General features: G+C 40.1%; 1 protein-coding gene across 6 annotated transcripts in view; it reads left to right on the forward strand.

The window, feature by feature from the left end:
* Positions 1 to 20,000, forward strand: part of LOC123519291 (XK-related protein 8-like) — a 37,561-nt gene that overhangs the window by 11,479 nt on the left and 6,082 nt on the right. For 5 of the 6 annotated variants that reach the window (XM_045280449.1, XM_045280454.1, XM_045280450.1 and 2 more), the window contains 5 exons: positions 6,067 to 6,155; positions 8,327 to 8,498; positions 10,429 to 10,625; positions 14,143 to 14,291; positions 16,966 to 17,205. In XM_045280449.1, coding sequence (XP_045136384.1) covers positions 6,067 to 6,155; positions 8,327 to 8,498; positions 10,429 to 10,625; positions 14,143 to 14,291; positions 16,966 to 17,205 — 847 coding nt within the window. The remainder of the gene's footprint in view (positions 1 to 6,066; positions 6,156 to 8,326; positions 8,499 to 10,428; positions 10,626 to 14,142; positions 14,292 to 16,965; positions 17,206 to 20,000) is intronic. The other variant, XM_045280453.1, reaches the window with a different exon arrangement.

Below are 20,000 nucleotides of genomic sequence, written 5' to 3' on the forward strand. Positions count from 1 at the left end.
TAATCCGTGTCCGAGTCTACCTTTTTTTTTTCTTTTAACTGTAGTAATCTAACTCATGTCAAGATTTTTTTCATTCACTGATTATAACATTAGTTTAGAATTTTTTTTTTTCTCTCATATTATTGCTTTTCTTGTGTGGATGAGGCGGTACGTGAAGGCAAGCAGCAAGATAACAGGCCCTTTTCTCCCTTTTTATTCTGTTCCCAGTGGTCACCTTCACGCATGAATAATAATAACAGTAGTAGTAGTAGTAGTAGTAGTAGTAGTAGTAGTAGTAGTAGTAGTAATAATAATGATAATAATAATAATAATAACAATAATAATAATAATAATAATAATAAAAGGCCCCGAATTCTGATCTCCAATAACCATAGTAGCTGTTTTGAGGGACACACACACACACACACACACACACACACACACACACACACACACACACACACACACACACACACACACACACACATACACAGGCCGGTATACTGCACTTAAATATTTCTACATCCCCGCCTTCCCTCATTCCGTGGACAATATAAGACGACATTTCATTTTCTTTACTACCGCTGAGTAAGAAGAACAAGAGTCGTCATGTTGCTGCCTAGTGAGAGGGAGGGAAGGAGGGAAGGAGAGAAGGAGAGAGGGAGAGAGGTAAGGAGGGACGGAAGGAGAGAAAGAAGGAAAGGTTTGAGTTCCTTGCATCATCTTAAAGACAATATTACCTTCCTTGAACCATTGATTACATGTCCTTTCTCTTCTTCTTCTCTCTCTCTCTCTCTCTCTCTCTCTCTCTCTCTCTCTCTCTCTCTCTCATCACACACTTAAACACCTCAAGTATTCACGCCACACATTCCTGAGGCTCGAATAAATACACATTTTTTATTCTCATGTTCAAGGTCGCGCCTGTCACCTGTATTAACCCTTCACACGCCTCACCTGATTTACCTCTGCACTTCTGAATCTATTTTTTTTCCTATATTTTTCCTCTTCTTTTAAGTGTGCATATGTTTATTTATGAGTGTTTTATTTTAGCTGTGCGTGTAGTGGTGTGTAAATTTGTTGTTTGCTTTTTTCTATTGTTGTGTGTGTGTGTGTGTGTGTGTGTGTGTGTGTGTGTGTGTGTGTGTGTGTGTGTGTGTGTGTGTTTTATTTGTGCTCTCTCTCTCTCTCTCTCTCTCTCTCTCTCTCTCTCTCTCTCTCTGTGTGTGTGTGTGTGTGTGTGTGTGTGTGTGTGTGTGTGTGTGTGTGTGTGTGTGTGTGTGTGTGTGTGTGTGTGTGTGTGTGTGTGTTAGGTAATGTTCCGTCTGGTATCATAAATCGTCTTTGTACAGCGTATAGATCGTCCTAGAGAGAGAGAGAGAGAGAGAGAGAGAGAGAGAGAGAGAGAGAGAGAGAGAGAGAGAGAGAGAGTCAAGTGTGCCCCAAAGTTGCCTAGAAACAGTATCAGCATTGCAGTATCTATGTATTTATCTAACCTGACTTGGTGGAGAGAGAGAGATCAGTAGACGAGTCATTCCCGCTCACTCCACTAATTACCGCCCGTGATGAAAGAATGCCAGCATAATTAGGGTGAGCTTAATAGGACCCCGAATAATATGACGTAGAGAAACCGCAGCTTCAGATATCCGCACAGAAAAAGAGGGGGCAAGTTTCAAGACACTTCTTAGGCCTTTGTGTCCTTCACTTTTTAGGAACTAGTACTTTAAATCAGCCTCTTCTGTACCTTTTTGTCACCCTACCAAACCCCTCACAGAAATTAATGAATAAATCATCATCTTTTCCGTTTATATTTTCGTGCATGTTTCGTTACATTCATGTCAGGAGGCGTGTAATTTTCCACACCCCCACAATATCAGTCCTTAACTCCACTGACATAATAATCTCATGAAAAAGGAAAGCTGACAGATTCTTAACAAAGCACAGGACGCAACATCAAAGTAAGACACCGAGTGCAGGTTACCGGACGTGTGACCACTGTACCTTTCACGAATAACGACTCTCTCTCTCTCTCTCTCTCTCTCTCTCTCTCTCTCTCTCTCTCTCTCTCTCTCTCTTTGAATACCGGCCCTTGCAGGTACTGGTGGCCTTGGATGGCAGAAAAAATAGAGGTTATCTTCTTACTAATGAACATCAACTTCCTGTTGTTGTCAGAGTTGAGTGGAGATGAGTGATGGCCGCGAGTGTCGTGTGAGGCGTCCCTTTCACTGAACGCTTGGCATCGATTGATGGCAACACATGAACTACTCTTCGTATTCATGCTCCCTTTTACACCCACTTCCAAGACCTTATAAACATTACACGCACTCTACTGTCACCGGTGGACAATGAGCGCACGCGCGTACATATCATATATATATATATATATATATATATATATATATATATATATATATATATATATATATATATATATATATATATATATATATATATATATATATATATATATATATATATATATATATATATATATATATATATATATATATATATCAAGCGTTTCCTTGGTAGCTACTTTGATTATTTTATTCAAGAAATTCCCATTCATATGTCATGCTATCATCTGCTTATTTGTAAATTAATTTCACATTCATGCATTACGACAATGATGGATTATGCCAGGAGAGTGTGCGATAAGACCGCTTCGGTGAACGAGGCACTGAGTGGCGAGCACCGTCCCTGTCCTGCAGGGCTGTCACTGCGTGGTGTGGAGGACAACCTCTAGAAACTGACATCCATTATACTCGTAGATTTGCCACGATGATGATCATGGTGATAAAGATGATGGTGACGCTAATGATGATGGTGATGATTATTAGCTATCATTATTACTGCCTGGGGGGGAGGACGTGGCGTGGCCGCACATGGTATACCGTCGCGTCACAAAATTGCCGCTGGTGTTAATAAAAAAAATAAATAAAAAAAAAAAAAAGGTGACGTAAAGTTGAGCAACGAAAACAATAAAATAAATATTTATGTCTTGCCTAGGCTGCATAACTTTATGAGCATGTTAACCGGATGTATAGATAGATGGATTATTATCATTATTAATAATAGCGCTGCCATCACCACCACCACCACCACCATCTCTACCGGCGCCAACAATAACCGTGGTCCGTGGTGAAGACAGTAGGATATAGGGACATGAAAGTGATCCTTCGCCTCATTCCCTTGTGTCTTGTGGTTCAGAAACTATGGCCATAATATGTGATGAACGACCATAGTGTTAGTGACGGTGGTGGTGGTGGTGGTGGTGGTGCTTCAAGTCTAACAAACACTTCACCATCACGCAATAAAAGAAAACAAAAACCGAAGAATCCATCATGATGACCCTCCAGCCTGAACCTTACAGCGACTACGCCCCGCCACCACCACACACTCACACTCCTCACATTTTCTTCCTTGCACTTCTATAACTCCGCCAACAAGTCCCATTCAGCTCTCTCGTCAATCTAACTGGCGATACTTCACGAGGAGTACAAGTCCGTCTCGATAGAAAAAAGAATATTAATCGAATTCGCAATTTTTATTATTTTTTTCCGCTATTGTTTTGCGACGAGGAGTATGTACGAATAACCGATGCTTTGTTCTGATGATTTGTCCATTTGACGCTGCAATATCTTCCTTTATATCTGCGTCTTTCAGCTCTCTCTCTCTCTCTCTCTCTCTCTCTCTCTCTCTCTCTCTAACACATGCTCCTGTCAACTTCAATAAATACTCAGGGTGCGGAGGTAATGCGAGCAAGTGGTGGGCCAGAATGTTTCACTCACCCTCCTCCTCCTCCCCCTTCTATTCCAAGGTGTCAGAATGAAAAGTTCGCACCCTATGTTTGCTTTACGTCACGACGCTTATAGCCGCTGGATAAACACTTTGTAGAGGCGCCAGTTGTGGTGGTAGTGGTGGTGATGGTGGTGGTGATGACAGGGTTGATAGGGGTAGTGCCTGGCTCGGGTGAAGACTTTTGGTGGTGTGGATATTAGTAATAGTAATAGTAATAGTAAATGGAGTGTGGGTAGTATAGTTGGTTGATTGTCTAATGCGTGAAGTGAATTTAAAAGCCACAATAACAGGGTCGTATTGTGGTGTGGTGGTGGTGGTGGTGGTGGTGGTGGTGGTGGGTCTTCTCTGGTTGGTATGGCAACATTGGTGGTGGTGCTGTATTTTTTTTTTTTTTTTTTACTTTCTTTAGATGCTACCTTTTTATTGGTGGTGGTGGTGGTGGTGGTGGTTTGGGTCATGTTTGGTTGGTATGGTAACGCTGGTAATGATGGAACTTTTTTTTTTTTTTTACTGTTTTTTTAGATGGTAGCATTTGGTGATGGTGATGGTGATGGTGGTGGTTGTGGTGGTGGTGGTAGTGGTGGTGGTGGTGGTGGTGGTGGTGGTGGTGGTGGTGGTGGTGGTGGTGGTGGTGGTGGTGGTAGTAGTAGGTGTTATGCCCTTATCGAATAGATATTTGTTGGTGCTGTTGGGCGTATTGAACATCCACCTCCACTTTTTCTTATCATTCTCCTCCTCCTCCTCCTTTTCTTCACTTCCTCTTCCTTCTGAAGTTCGTTCACTTGTTCTCGCTCATCTGTTCCGTGATGTTATTCATCTTCTCTAATAGGGTTGGTGTGTATGTGTGTGTGTGTGTGTGTGTGTGTGTGTGTGTGTGTGTGTGTGTGTGTGTGTGTGTGTGTGTGTTACTTAGAAATATACATCCATAGTACATGTTGTTATTGATGTCATCAATAACATATTGCTACAACAACAACAACTATTGTTACTACTATTAATACTGCTGTTATTACTACTACTACTACTACTACTACTACCACCAATGATGATGATGATGATAATTACATTATAATATTAAAAATAATAATAATAATAATAAAATAATAATAATAATAATAATAATAATAATAATAATCTTTTTCCTCCTCCTGTCCTCACTTTCCTCCTACTTCACCTTCTTTTCTGCTTCTTCCTTTTATTTTGTTGTTGTTTTTGTTGTTCTTTTTCTTCTTGTTATTGTTGTTGTTTTCTTTTTATTGTTATTCTTGTTCTGTTTTCTTGTTATTGTTGCTCTTTCTTTTTATTCTTGTTATTGTTGCTTTTTCTTCTCTTTCTTCTTCTTCTTCTTCTTCTTATGATTTTTTTTTATTATTATCATCATCCTTAGTAGTATTAGTGGTAGTAGTAATAGTAGTAGTGGCAATAGTAGTAGCAGCAGCAGGAGCAGCAGCAGCAATAGTTTAGACTTTAGTTAGTCATTATCCTGTATCATTTTCCAAAACTCTTGGGGAACATTAATAAAAGTGTGTGTGTGTGTGTGTGTGTGTGTGTGTGTGTGTGTGTGTGTGTGTGTGTTCACATGAATTAATGCGTGAGGTGCATCTGCTCGTATTTACCCTCAGCGCGTGACTCGAGCCTTGCCTACTGAAGCATAAACCTGTGTACCATTGATTCCTTCCACTTTTTCGCGCGGTGTGTGGTTGCGGCAGCCCCTTAGCGTGCGTGAGCGTGTACTCTTGTCGTTAGGCGGGAGTGTGCAAATCTTTCATACTTCCTCTCCCCCTCAATCTCACACACACACACACACACACACACACACACACACACACACACACACACACACACACACACACCTGTAAGAGTAATCCTCATAGTCTTCTGTCACGTACTACACTCTGTTGTTAGGGAGGAGTTGTAAACATTTAATTTCCACAACTCAAACTAATCTGCTCAATCTTAACCTAAGCTAACCTAACCTACCTAACCTAATTAACATGAAACTCCGTAATCTAAGCTACTCTAACCTAAACCAAACTATCCTAACCCAACTTAACCAAATCATAATCTCAGCTTTTTTTTCTTACCTAATTTAATCAAAGCTTTTCTAATCTAACAAACCCTTAATTAATCTAATCTAACCAAACCTAACCTATCCTAACCCAAACTAACCGAACCTAAAGTATCCTAACTAAATGCAATCCCAATCTAATCAAAATTATATAATCTGGCCTAATCTAACGTAACCTTTATTCACCCTATCCATATTCAAAAAGCTAACTATGTCTACAGGTACATCGTGTGTCGGGCGCTGGGCTTGTTCCTCTACGTGATGGACATCGTTACGGACATCACTGTGTCTGTGGCCGACTACAGGAATGGTGAGACGGAGAGTGACTGGTTGACTGAGTGAGTGACTGAGTGAGTGAGTGATTCATTGGTTCATTGGATAGTGAGTAGCAGCAGTAATAGTGGTAGTGGTGGTGGTGGTGGTGGTGGTGGTGGTGGTGGTGGTGTTAGTGATAGTAGTAGTAGTAGTAGTAGTAGTAGTAGTAGTAGTGGCGGTGGTGGTGGTGGTGGTGGTGGTGTTGAAAGAAGCAGTAATAGAAGTAGTAGTAGTAGTAGTAGTAGTAGTAGTAGTAGTAGTAGTAGTAGTAGTAGTGGTGGTGGTGGTGGTAGTGGTAGTGGTAGTAGTAGTAGTAGTAGTAGTAGTAGTAGTAGTAGTAGTAGTAGTAGTAGTAGTAGTAGTAAGAGTAGCAGTAGCAGTAGTTACCAACTGAATACTAATTAGTAGTACTAGTAGTAATTACCAACTGAATATTAATGTAAAATGGAGAAGCTATTCCTGAAAACTAAACAAAAAAGTAGAAAAAGTCTCCAGTTTATGCCTGTCATAAAAGCAAGGTTGACCAAAACATGTTTCAGTTTACGTCTGTTTTGGCGTAATTGAATGAAGGCTGTTATGGTTCATGAAATTCGCCAAGTTACTTGTTTGAAGGCGAAATGGCTGTTAAGGTTAACGACCCTAAAGGTTAAGGGAGAGAGAGAGAGAGAGAGAGAGAGAGAGAGAGAGAGAGAGAGAGAGAGAGAGAGAGAGAGAGAGAGAGAGAGAGAGAATAATAAGGCGTCATTTGTCACCCTAACAATGGGCAAAAGTTAGGTTACATAACACTAATGATCCAAATTATACAACTGAAGTTAGGAGCTTAGATAACACACACACACACACACACACACACACACACACACACACACACACACACACACACTTTTTATCAAAATATATTTCGTTTTGTTTTTGCGTAATCAGTTTTGCACTCAATTTTCAGTTTAAATTTCAAGATTCCCAAATTTTCTTAATTTCTTTCTGGAATTCCACGTTTCCTAGATTCCCCTTACATTAAATCATATCCTCAATATGAAACCGCTTTTTCTTAATAACTACCTAATTTGCAGCATTTCTTGTTTATATGTTTGCTTCCTGTCTTTTACTCATCACTTAGTTTTTTTTTTCATTATTACTTATTCCGTGTGTGTAATATATGCATTTCCAGTTGATTAATCCGATGAGTAACAATCCTTGAATTCGTGAGCATAATGTGAACGCTTTTCTTCAAATGATTCTAATAGATGTTAGGAAAAAGGTTCCAGAGTTCACCACACTGCTGCGAGCGCGTCCCTCCAAGCCAAATCCTGAACGAGTGGGTGCTGTAGGAGTCTTAACTCACGGTAGTTAATTGGCGGAGCAGCTCGTGTATATTGACGAGGCCTGGTGACGCACAGCAGCTCCGAGTGACGCAGTTTCCAGAAAGAAGTAATGACACTGACATCACTCCATCACTTCAATACACAAGCGCAACGACATACTCATGAAAGGCCTTTACTTTACCACCTGGGATTACGTGTCTTTTAGTTTGCGATCCTATGATTCTTGCTCTAAGTTTCCTGGTAATCGATCATTTAGCACAGTAATGTTTTCCTTGGTGTTGATATACTTGCACGGTTAGACGTCCAAACGTTGCACTACTGTTACTTGTAGCGTGCCCTAAGTATTGTCATTATTTCGGTACAAAGATGGAATTCTGAACTATTCTCGTTTTTATGTTGTGTTTCGTCACTAGCATCATTATCATCATTCAGACTGCCTTCTGCGAGCGTTTCTACATTCAGGCATAAAAAGCCACCACCAGCCTTAACTTTACAATGGATTTCCAGTAATGAAAACTGACGTAGCTCATGAGTTCCCCGAGGAGTGACTCCAAAACCATGGAGCTGTTCCGACTTGCCTTGAGAAACTTTCTTTTTCTTTTTCTTTCACATATATGAAAAATACTCATGAGGAATCCATTGAATAGAGTCAGGATAACTTTTGCATATGAAATGTTTATAAAAAAATATATAAATCAATCAAAATCTGGTCTCTTCCTTTCATTTCTAATTATTCTCCTTGTGTTGTTCATACGTTTTCTTCTCGTCACTGCTTCCTTTGATTCAAACACTGTGGCTTCCCTCTTCCCCTGGGTATCCCGTCACGCCGCCATGGTGTCTGCAGGGGAAATCACCTTTGCTGCCATCAACCTGGGCCTGGTGTTCACGCCGGGCTTCCTGTACGTGATGTTCGCCCTCACGGAAATGCTGAGCAGCAACACGGGCATGCTGGCGTGCTCCAAGGCGGTGCTCTGGTTCCTCAGCTTCCCCATCCTGCCCCTCTGGCCAATCTTTAGGTACGTGTGACAGATCTGTACCATTTTTTGGTATCTTTTTTTCTATAAAGAGGGGCACTGTCTAAAAGGATCATCTAAAGTGGCCATGATTAATTGATAACGCCGACTTTATGAAGAGGCAAGTAGTGGTAACACTAACTAAATTATGGCGCCTTAATAAAGAGATCACATAATGCCGGCTAAAGTGAGAAGAAAGTGCTACCTCTCCTGCCAGCAACTCCCATGAACTAGCATCGAACTTGTAGCTTTAATACTATATTCATCAGCAATAACAATCGCCAAACTCCATCCAGTCACCAAGTTGTAAGTCACAGGAGAGATAGAGATATATAACAGTAGGAAAGTATAAACAGTGATTATTAACCCATTTCGTTACAAAATAATTTCGTAAACTTAATACTAACTCTAACGATATATATTCAGAATAAGAATAAGAATGAAGCTGATGCCATGGTAATGAAGCAATTGAGGCCCAGGGCTGAGTACTGCACCGCTCTCTTATTTGACGCGGGATTCTGACAGTCATGTACAGCAAGAAATCACCGCTAAGAGGGAGTTTCAAGACATTTATCCCATTCCCTTGGCCAACTCTCTCGGACCTGCTCGGGGAGTGGCATCTAAGTGGGCCTTTTTATTTAATCGTTTTTGTTGCCCTTTGCCAGATTTCCCTTCCTACAGAGAGAGAGAGAGAGAGAGAGAGAGAGAGAGAGAGAGAGAGAGAGAGAGAGAGAGAGAGAGAGGAAAGTGGCAGTGACCATGAGGGTAACGCTCATGAAGCCGCGATACAGTAAATAGTTCATAGTTGTGGCAATATTTTGAGGAGGAATTCTGACTCTCCGTGGACTAAGAGATCTGCATTGGTATAGATTTGTTAAATGGCAGAGAACTAAAGAGAGCTTCGCTTTTATGTACATCTAAGCCAATTTCACTCACTATGTTCACTCCATGAGAATTTCGCCTAAAGTCATTCCTTCCGTAATAAACTATCCTAAGAACTTAAAAGAACACGGTGAACTTCAAACTACTACTACTAATAATAATAATAAAAAAGCGGAAACAACAAACTAGCTTCAATGATAAACTTTCCTAAGAACTTAAAGAATTCGTTCACCTTCACACTAATACTTGAAAAAAAAAAAAAAAACGTGGAAGAAATAACCTTAACAATCTCTCAGGTGAGTATGAGACCCCAAAACTCATTACAATGATACACACACATCCCGCAGTGACACAAGGGACATCACTCACACCTTCGTTAACGCAACCAGATTCTTCTCTCTGCGTGGAATTTACGTTCCTTTTAGACCGCCATTCCCGAGACAAAATTATTGCTCAACGCGGTACCTGAGTTATTGTTCCCACCGGTAATCAATGTGCCGATAGCCAGTATGTTGGCAGGGATGTCAGTGTGTGTTGGCGCGCTCGTTATATAGTGCTTGTGCTGCATGAAATAGTTTTTGTTTTCCTGTCCTGGTTAAGTGAGAGAGAGAGAGAGAGAGAGAGAGAGAGAGAGAGAGAGAGAGAGAGAGAGAGAGAGAGAGAGAGAGAGAGAGAGAGAGAGAGAGAGAGAGAGAGAGAGAGAGAGAGAGAGAGAGAGAGAGAGAGAGAGAGAGAGAGAGAGAGAGAGAAATATAACAGAGAGACACACACACACACACACACACACACACACACACACACACACACACACACACACACACACACACACACACACACACACACACACACACACACACACACAGTAACAACAAGACATTAATTAACTATTCACTCAAACAGTTACGTCCAAACACACACACACACACACACACACACACACACACACACACACACACACACACACACACACACACACACACACACACACACACACAGGCAAATAAACCTAACAGATAAATAACACACCGATCTTTCCTCCTGACGTGAACAGAGACCTACAGAAGATCTACCACGGGTTCCTGGCGCTCTTCCCCTCCCGACGGCAAGAGCAAATGGTCCACCTCAACAGGCCCACGCGCTCCTACCTCCTGAAGTTCCTGGAGGCGTTCACTGAGGCGGCGCCGCAGATCCTCCTTCGCCTCTACAAGATCTCCCTCAGACGTCAAGAGCTTCCCTTCTCCCAAATCGGTAAGGATGAGACGGATGGATCTAAAAAAACCTGTTAATTTCTTCTTTTTGTTATGTTTTATGTATGTCAGCCTCTACATATTTCCATATCTTATTCGGTGTTTTTTTTTTTTTTTTGTCTCGTCAAGGATTTTAAAAGTAGCAATTTTTTTCTTATTTTTCAATGTTTCCAGTGTCTTTGCTTCCTCTTCCTTCAGTATGGAGGATGAAAAGAACGTAAAAACTTCAAACTTTTTCCCCTTCTCTATAAATGCTCACGATAAGGATAAAAAACAAAAGTTAACAATTTCTTCTGATTTTCATTGCCTTTCCGTGAGTTACTTAGGTAATCAGTATGGGCAAGACAGAAAGTAAAAACTCGAAATTTCTTTCTCCTCCAAAATCAGCAGATAAAATAATTATAATAAACAAAGAATTCCTTATTTTGATGTTTTTCAGTGTGTTAGGTTCTTCTCCAACCAGTAAGCAGAATGTAAAAATCCAGCAAAATTTTCTCTTTTTTAACGTTTTTAAATGTCACACCGTTATTTCAAATCGGTAGAGATGATGAAAGCCACAAAAAAAGTTTATTAAGTATCCTCTCCTTCAAATAAACAGGAACGGTAAGGAAAACCATGAAAGCTTGCAATTTCTCCTCCTTTCAAATGTTTCTAAGTGTCAGATTTCTCTTTCAAATCAGCGGGGATGGAAAAAGAACGTAAAAACTTGGAATTCCTTCTTCTTTCGAGATTCTCCATGTGTCAACCCAATCTTCCGAACAGGGAGAGATGTTGGAAGGTCGTAAAAAACTTGTCATTCCTCTTTTTTTCGGCATTTCCAAGAGTGAGATCCTCAATCAGCAAGATGGATGAAAGGACCTCCATTCCATCCCCGTCCCCGAAAAAAAAAAAAACTGCAAATATTCTTGGTTCGACGTTTCCAAGTGTCATTGCCTCCGTCCAAACATTAAAAAAGCAGTAATGTCATCTTTCAACGCTTTCAGATATCAAAGGAATGTTTACGAGTTATTGTCATCCCTTTTCTTCCTTTTACTGTAACTATGCCCGTGACGTTTGAGTGAGAGAGCGAGGTTTCTTTTATGTAAGAAGGAAAAACTGCCCAACAAAAACAACCAAGGCCCACTTAGTTGCTAGTCCCCGAGCAGGTCCAAGAGAGTTAAACAAAAGAATGGCGGTATATGTCTTCAAACCTCCCTCTTAAATGAGTTCAAGTCGTAGGCCGGGAGAAAGTAACGTAACCCGGAATTATTAACCCTCTTACTTCTGTGGTCGTATTTTGATAATATTCACATCATGAGGAAGAATATAATTTGCATGGACAGATAGAGTAAGAGAGAACAAAAGATAAAACAACATATCTCCTTGGCTATAAGAATATTTAATATCCTTAAGCGTCTATTTTTTACGTAAACAAGTCTCTGGTCAAAGGGAAGAAAGATTAAAGAAAAACATTAATACGGCCCACTAAGATGCCATTCCCGGTTGGAGAATTGTCTTGAGAAAAAGTAAGTGTTTGACAAATTGTAAAGTATAGGGAAAGAATACAATAACACTGAAATGCTTAATATGAAGTGCAGAGGAGGATAAAAGATGCGTCAGAATACAACAACAAGACACGGAAATATTGCAAGTGACGCCGCCGTAATGAAAGGACGCCTGGAGAAGGTAACTTAATCCGGATATGAGATGTACTTCAGCAGAGGATGAAGAGACGAAGGAAGGAACAGAGTAACGTGACACGAAAATAAGATACGTGACGCAGCAAGGATTTGTGAGGGGAGAGGAGGTGGGGGAAAGAGAAATGGTAACGTAACCCAGATATACGAGTCTAATAAAGAAGGGAGACAAAAGGGTATTGGAAAAATAATGTTGGAAGCAAAAAGGAAATCCGGAAGAAGTAACACAATGCAGTCTTTTCTTACACAATTTCCTTTTATTTTTTTTCTACGAAGCAATATCCGGGAAAAAAAATAAGAGATCAAAGGAAAACAAAAAGTAGAAAATGCGACATGAGAAAAAAAACTTCCTCCCACTTTCTTCATGCGTTGTAGGAGGAATATATAACTTTCTTAAGGCCACATAAAATTTCCAGTGCCTGCAATCTTGTCTCCTTTCGTCTCATTCCTCGACATTTCGGATGCAGGGAGTGTCGGGATTTATTTCATGGACTCCCGTGCATCGAAGAGAGAGAGAGAGAGAGAGAGAGAGAGAGAGAGAGAGAGAGAGAGAGAGAGAGAGAGAGAGAGAGAGAGAGAGAGAGAGAGAGTGTGTGTGTGTGTGTGTGTGTGTGTGTGTGTGTGTGTGTGTGTGTGTGTGTGTGTGTGTGTGTGTGTGTGTGTGTGTGTGTGTGTGTGTGTGTGTTTAAAGAGCCCAACTTTACGACTAAACATGCATAAAAAATAATAAAGAAAGAGAAATCTGCAAGTCTGATGTGCTTATCTTATTCTACTTTGTGTGTGTTATTAAAAAGAAATGCATCATGATTTTCAAAGAATATTCAAAGTGGTCCTTCCTTCAGAGCCAGTCATTGTACCGCTAGCTTCACCTGGCTGGGAAGTAAACTGTTCTCTGGCTGACTGAAGCGAGGCCTGCCGATGATGTCCACACTCGTTAAAAACAAAAATAAAATACACCACGTGGGGTTCTCAGATCTAGGTGCACTAAACTATTGGAAATGCTTCAGTTTCATACACTTTCTTTGGACTTTGGACTTCACTTCAGTCGGTCAATTAAACAAAGCGATTTTCATTTACTAGAATAAAGTCAGAGATCAGCAACAATTGGAAAAAAAAACGCCATTCTGATTTTCTGAGGTAACAATATGCTTGCTTGAAATGACGACTAAATTCTAAACATGTCATTCTTGCATGCTTTCTTCTGCAAAAGCTCCCATCACTTCTACTTCCAATGTTATAAATATTTAAAATCGTACGCGTGAATTGTAACAGTCCATGCGTATGCTGATTCAACAAGAGACAAGTCTGGATGCAAAATTTCGAAAGAGATTAAAGAAATGTGGCCTATTCACCGTAATATGTACTATGCAAGCAATGTAAGAAGATTGACACAACACAAGAGGCAGCCAGTGTGGAAAAAAAAAAAAAAACATATTAAACAAACATGTACAACAAAAGTACTTGCATAAAACACACACACACACACACACACACACACACACACACACACACACACACACACACACACGTTCCACTCAAGTCCCACTCCAGAGCACATTTGTGTCTAGGAGTCTATGTTTTAGTATTCTTCACCTCTTCTGTCTCTGTCACACACACACACACACACACACACACACACACACACACACACACACACACACACACAGGGAAGAAAAATAGGAGAAAAAAAGAGAGAAACCCAAAACCAATCAGCCAAATCATTCAACATGCATCGCATTACAAAATTGCACCAACACTTTACTTGCATAACACATCACCAGGAAATGAATTAATCTAACCTCACTCTCTCACTCTCACTCCCTCTCCCTCTTACCTGGACAGAGACGATGGAGGTGGTGCAAGTGTCCTTCTCCCTGCTGACACTCGCCTCCAAGGTCATCTCTACGTACCAGAAGAGCGTCACCACCCAGCAGGTCATTGATGGCGAGCTGGAGGACAACGAGAAGTTCACGCTCCCTTGCTGCGTTCAGGTGAGGCGGCGCGAGGCAGGATCGATGAGGGACTTCCTATGGAATGAAAGGAAGGAATGATTAGAGTTACTGAATGTTTCTGGGAAGTCAATGGGGTTCATTAAGGGATGTTTCTATGAGGGAAGGAATGAAGGGTTTGTTTGAAGGATCATAAAAGATTACACGGGATTTCAAACAACTACTGTGTTTTTAGGTTCTAACCCTGGTGTTTGGACATAATTATGAAAATAAGGGAAACTGCGAGAAGCCATCAATCAGGTCTACAAGCGGCAGTCGCTGTAGAAAACATACCTCCGTATTTCCACTTATCATTCCAAACTATATACACCTGCATAACCTTCTTTTAAAGCTCCTTAATGATTCAACACAAACAACTCGATTACTGAGTCCATTCAATTAACTGAGAACCAATGCGGTGGTGTGGTGGATAAGGTGGTGAGCGTGGGGTCGGGTAGACAGACGTCCACGCGTAGGTTCGAGTCCCACCACATACCCCTTTAAAGCTATGCCACTTGTCGAGTGGTTTAAAATTACCTACATGTCACCATGATACCCAGGTTTTAGGTGGTTACACTAAAGATGCACCTGGGTGGTGATATGGGCCCTAATATGGGTACCACTATAAATAAAATTGCCTGCGTCACTAATAGGCGGAAGCTTAACAACGCTTCCTACACATACCCTTCAAGTATGCCTACAGGAGCTATAGGCCATAACGAAAAAAATATAGATCATTGAATAAATAAAAAAAAAAAAAAAAACTCAAATCTAAGTTTCTTAAGCTTGAAATTTCAGTTTAATTCAACTAGAGCAATCTACGGGGTCAAACAAGATAAGGTCAGATTACAAAATAATCAATAAAGAAAACTAATAAATAAGCAAGTAAAAAAATAGATAGACCAAGAGACTGGTTCTCATATAGAGCGACAGACGACTGGAACACATTCAGTAATAAGTTGTTAAAGCCGAGTCAACAGGGAGCTTTAAAAGATTCGACAAATTTATGGCTGGAATGATACGTGAAAGTATAAAATGTTCAATACAACGACTGCCACGTGTAGATCTGACGGCCTCTTGCAACTCCCTTATTTAGTCATTTTCTTATGTATATTAACTAAAACATCAGAGAAATCTAGTTAATAAGGTAAAAGACTATATCACTGTTTGTGGGAAGTTAAAGAAAGTGACTGGGTAGAATAGTTCTGAGCGATTTAAAGGATACAAAGAGTGAGTGGTGCGGGAGATTGTGATGATTAATTCAGGTGATGAGTCTGATAGTGTAAGTTTCAAAAGTAAGGCAGCAAAAGACAATGTGATGCTGAGATTTCTAAAGCTAAGCGTGTGTTTAGCAAGCTCGAGAAGAGGGACACAACATTGAGCATAAAGGTGCAGCAGTTGACATAAAATGAAATTAAAGAAAGGTGATTATGTAAAGACGACTTGTTGCCGAAGGACTTAACTTGTGGGAAAGAAAGAGTTGACAATTATTCCGACGAGGACAGGCAGGAAGCTTCAAAATATAACACACAAGCAGCAAGCCAAAAACTGTGTAACAATGAGGTTATTAAAGAATTGTGCTAAAATTACTTAAATAATATGGATTTTGAACGCAAGGGACAAACCATCACAGCTGTAAAAGTTATATATAACAGAATTAGAGGTAAAGATATCGATCGTGTTTACATTACCTGAAGAATATGAAGTCTAAACGGAAAGGACAAGCTGCTGCAGGTGTGAAAGTTACAGGAAAAGAGAGAAATGACATTTGTTCTGAATTATTTAAAAAGCTGGAAGACGAGTACTTTGAGTTAATGTAATGAACTGTGGAAAGAAACAAAAATAGCTCTCCTTGCATATCACCATAAACTTCAGCAAATGTCACGCCCGACACTAACAAAGCCATCAATCTCCCGCCACCTCATGAAGCACCCTGACCTTGACAAATGGCACTCCCCGCCGCGCCCTTCCATGCCTCACCGCGCCTCGCCTCACCACGTGCTCAAACTTTCATGCTCTGACACAGATTAATATGTTTTATTGAACACTCAAGGATTGATGGAGGCTCAATGTTAAGTGGAATGGAATTTTACACTGGCTTAGTTGGAACCGAGATCTTAATTGCAGAAAACCAAATACCTTCTTGTGCTGCTTCATTTATTTATTGCAAGTACTAGTTATATATATTTTTTACATTGACCAGTCGAGAAACATAACAGCAAAACGTGAAAACTTCAATCAAAAGCTTCAATAAATGGCAAAATATAAGGATGCGTAGATGAATAAATTAATACAAGAATAACAACTAAATGAACGAAGCTTATCATGGAAAGAGAGAAACCAAATATAACAAAATAGGAGGCAATTAATTGAAATATCTATCATGAAGAGTAAAACGATAGAAAAAGATGGAAATTGCAAAGGAAAGGTAAATATATACACATAAAATAGTGACCAAACGTGCAAAGAAAACCAACTGAAAACTAACAATAAAAAACCTGCAAAACATCAAAAAGGTATAAAAACAAATATACAAAGAAAATAACAACAAAAAAAGAGCAAAACAACTCAATATGCAATCCAAATAAAGAAAATAACATCATCAACAACAACGCACCTCATGAAAGAAAGAAAACGGAGATGAACGCTGACCAACTCTTTTACTCACGGCCCGCAGATTTTAGCGTTCCTGTGGTGGACTTCGTTCCTGGTAGCGCGCTTCGAAGTGATGGCGCTATTCGCTGGCTCCCTCCACGGCTGGCTCTTCCTGGTGATCGCTGTGCACGTGCTGCTTGTGTTCCTCTTCCAGACGGTGGCCACGAGCAAACACGGCCTGAGGAGAGTGTTCGTTTATTTGTTCACTGGCTTCGTCTTCATCTTCGCCTATATAGAGTTCAACATGAAGTCCAGGATCAAGGTGAGAGAGAGAGAGAGAGAGAGAGAGAGAGAGAGAGAGAGAGAGAGAGAGAGAGAGAGAGAGAGAGAGAAAGAATTTTACAATAATCTATCACGCAGTAACACAAATAAAAAACACTTTAGGTATTTACCTACTACATACATCACGGCAAGGACAGCACACAACACATCATACCTGCACCAGACTGACTTTGCACCTGACGCCCTAATTAGGTACGTTATGGAGGCAGTCACTAATGAAAGTCTTTCAAGACCATGAGTGCAATTTCCAGACCACAAATGAGTGAGACAAGTCAAATCGGATCTTGAGGAGAATTGCTACTGCTCTGCCAAATAAGATTCAGAATTTTCTGTTTCGGAACGACAACTGAGTGTAGCGAGTCATATCAGACTTCAGACTATACATTTTCAAACACTTCTACACCGCACATTTGTACTAATTCAAAAGACTCTAGTTGAAGTAGTCGGGGCTTTTAAGTGTTATTTGTACGGTTCTATTAACAGAGAGAAGATATTTCTACATTTCTATCAGGAGAAACACTCGAAAACCAGGCTAATCACACACACTGACCTTAAAAAATACACATGATGAGGGAACAAAGCATTTCAGAATACGAGTCCGTAACCATCAAGAATTTTGTGTTAGCCTACGGAACAAATAGGTGATGGAAGTCATAAAGGTAAATAGACAAAAACAATAAATACATAAATACTAACCTAAGGGATGTACTTTAGATTCAAAATTGAAACACTTCGTAAATAGTAGTAAGAGACATGTAAGATGTCATTTACTCTATAATACTTCTCTGTATTTCATAAAGAAAACTAGAACAACTGCAAAATGATACATCGCACTATACTATATTACAATCAACCGACTTCAGTGTTTAGTATTACTATTATTTCCTTCATTCAAGCTTAGCTCCATTTGAATCAACATAATAAATTAGCATTCACGTATCCACACAAACTAGAGTTATCGGATTAAAACGAAATAGCAAACAAACAGTGCACAGCAGCAGTGAGCGAGGCGTGACAGGCGAGACAGGGGCCATAAATACCTCAAGTCACTTGAGGCTAAGAAGACTTGGCTAATGAACACCAAAATTCAATATCTTAATAAGGCCTTGACGCAGCTCAAGGCCCGTTGTGCATAGTAAACACACACACACACACACACACACACACACACACACACACACACACACACACAGTAGTAGTAGTAGTAGTAGTAGTAGTAGCAGTAGCAGTAGCAGCAGCAGCAGCAGCAGCAGCAGCAGCAGCAGCAGCAGTAGTAGTAGTAGTAGTAGTAGTAGTAGTAGTAGTAGTAATAGTAATAGTAGCAGTAGCAGTAGCAGTAGCAGTAGCAGTAGTAGTTCATTAATCACAACTTTACAATACACTTCTTTATTCATACAATTTTACTTCAACAAAATACTGCAGTCCACAACAGAAATATAAAAAAATCACAAACCAAAGCAACACACCCCACGTACAGCCTTAAACACTTTGCCATTTGTCGAGTGGTTTAAAGTTACCTACATGTCACCATGGTACCCAGGTTTTAGGTGGTTACACCCAAGATGAGCCTGGGTGGCCCTAATGTGGGTACCACTATAAATAAAAATTGCCTGCGCTACTAATGGGCGGAAGCTGAGCAACGCTTCCTACACACTCTTCAAGTGAGCCTACACGCGCTATAGGCCTCAAGGTATAAAAAAAAAAAAAAAAAAAAAAAAAAAACATCCACCTAACCACCCACCCCACCCACCCACACACACACACACACACACACACACACACACACACACACACACACACACACACACAAAATCACAGCGTATGTGTAAATTTTAGTGAATCGATGTGCCTCGCCTGAATGCGCGTATCCCGTGTTTGCCCGAGTTGGGTAAAGACGATTGATCTTACCCCCAGTGTTGGGTTAGGCAAGAGTCTAGGCTTTCTGTATCCTGCAGCATATCTAATGGTCTAACTGTCACTAACATGTCATGGAAGGAAAAGATGATACTGTATGAATAAATAGATAGGCAAAAAAATATAGCATTAAATGAATAAATAGGATATGCAGTACTTAGCAACACTGATAGTAATAATAATAATAATAATAATAATAATAATAATAATAATAATAATAATAATAATAATAATAATACGGTACGCATACGAAAGCTATTTCCGGATCGTGAAGTATAAGATATCCATTTACTAATTAAACTAATGGACAAGTGACATAATAACAGAAAAATAACTTTCCGCTATGTAGGTACGAAAAAAAAAAAACATTCCCAGAAGTAGCCATTGCATTACAAAACCAATATATTTAAAAACCTGTGCACTCGACAAGCCTCGAGTTCTATAACAATACCACTCTTTGTTTACATCGCCTCATGTTCAAGAGACTTTCCAATATCACGGAGATGGTTACTTGAGTTCTCAAAGATGTTTTCTCCTTAACCATGCAGAATCCTTGTTCAACTGTAGAATAAGACGAACGTCATTGATAATCAAAATAACTTTGTATGTTAAAAGAAGCATTTGACAGAAACTGAAATGTTTGAGAATATTGTCCAAGGATGTTTGATACGGGACGAAGTAGCCTAGCAGGACATCGAGAGCAGTGTAGCAGAACATTGCATTCCTGGCAGAACACTCAGCGAACCAGATATCTCGTGATTCACTTCACAATGATCCCTCGAGATAAGGTGCAGTCCAGAAAACTTTCAAGTCCACCCACTGTGAACCTGAATTGATCGTAACGGAGGATTCTATGGAGAA

The sequence above is a fragment of the Portunus trituberculatus genome, chromosome 45 (assembly GCF_017591435.1).
Source record: "Portunus trituberculatus isolate SZX2019 chromosome 45, ASM1759143v1, whole genome shotgun sequence".
Taxonomy (NCBI): Eukaryota; Metazoa; Arthropoda; class Malacostraca; order Decapoda; family Portunidae; genus Portunus; species Portunus trituberculatus.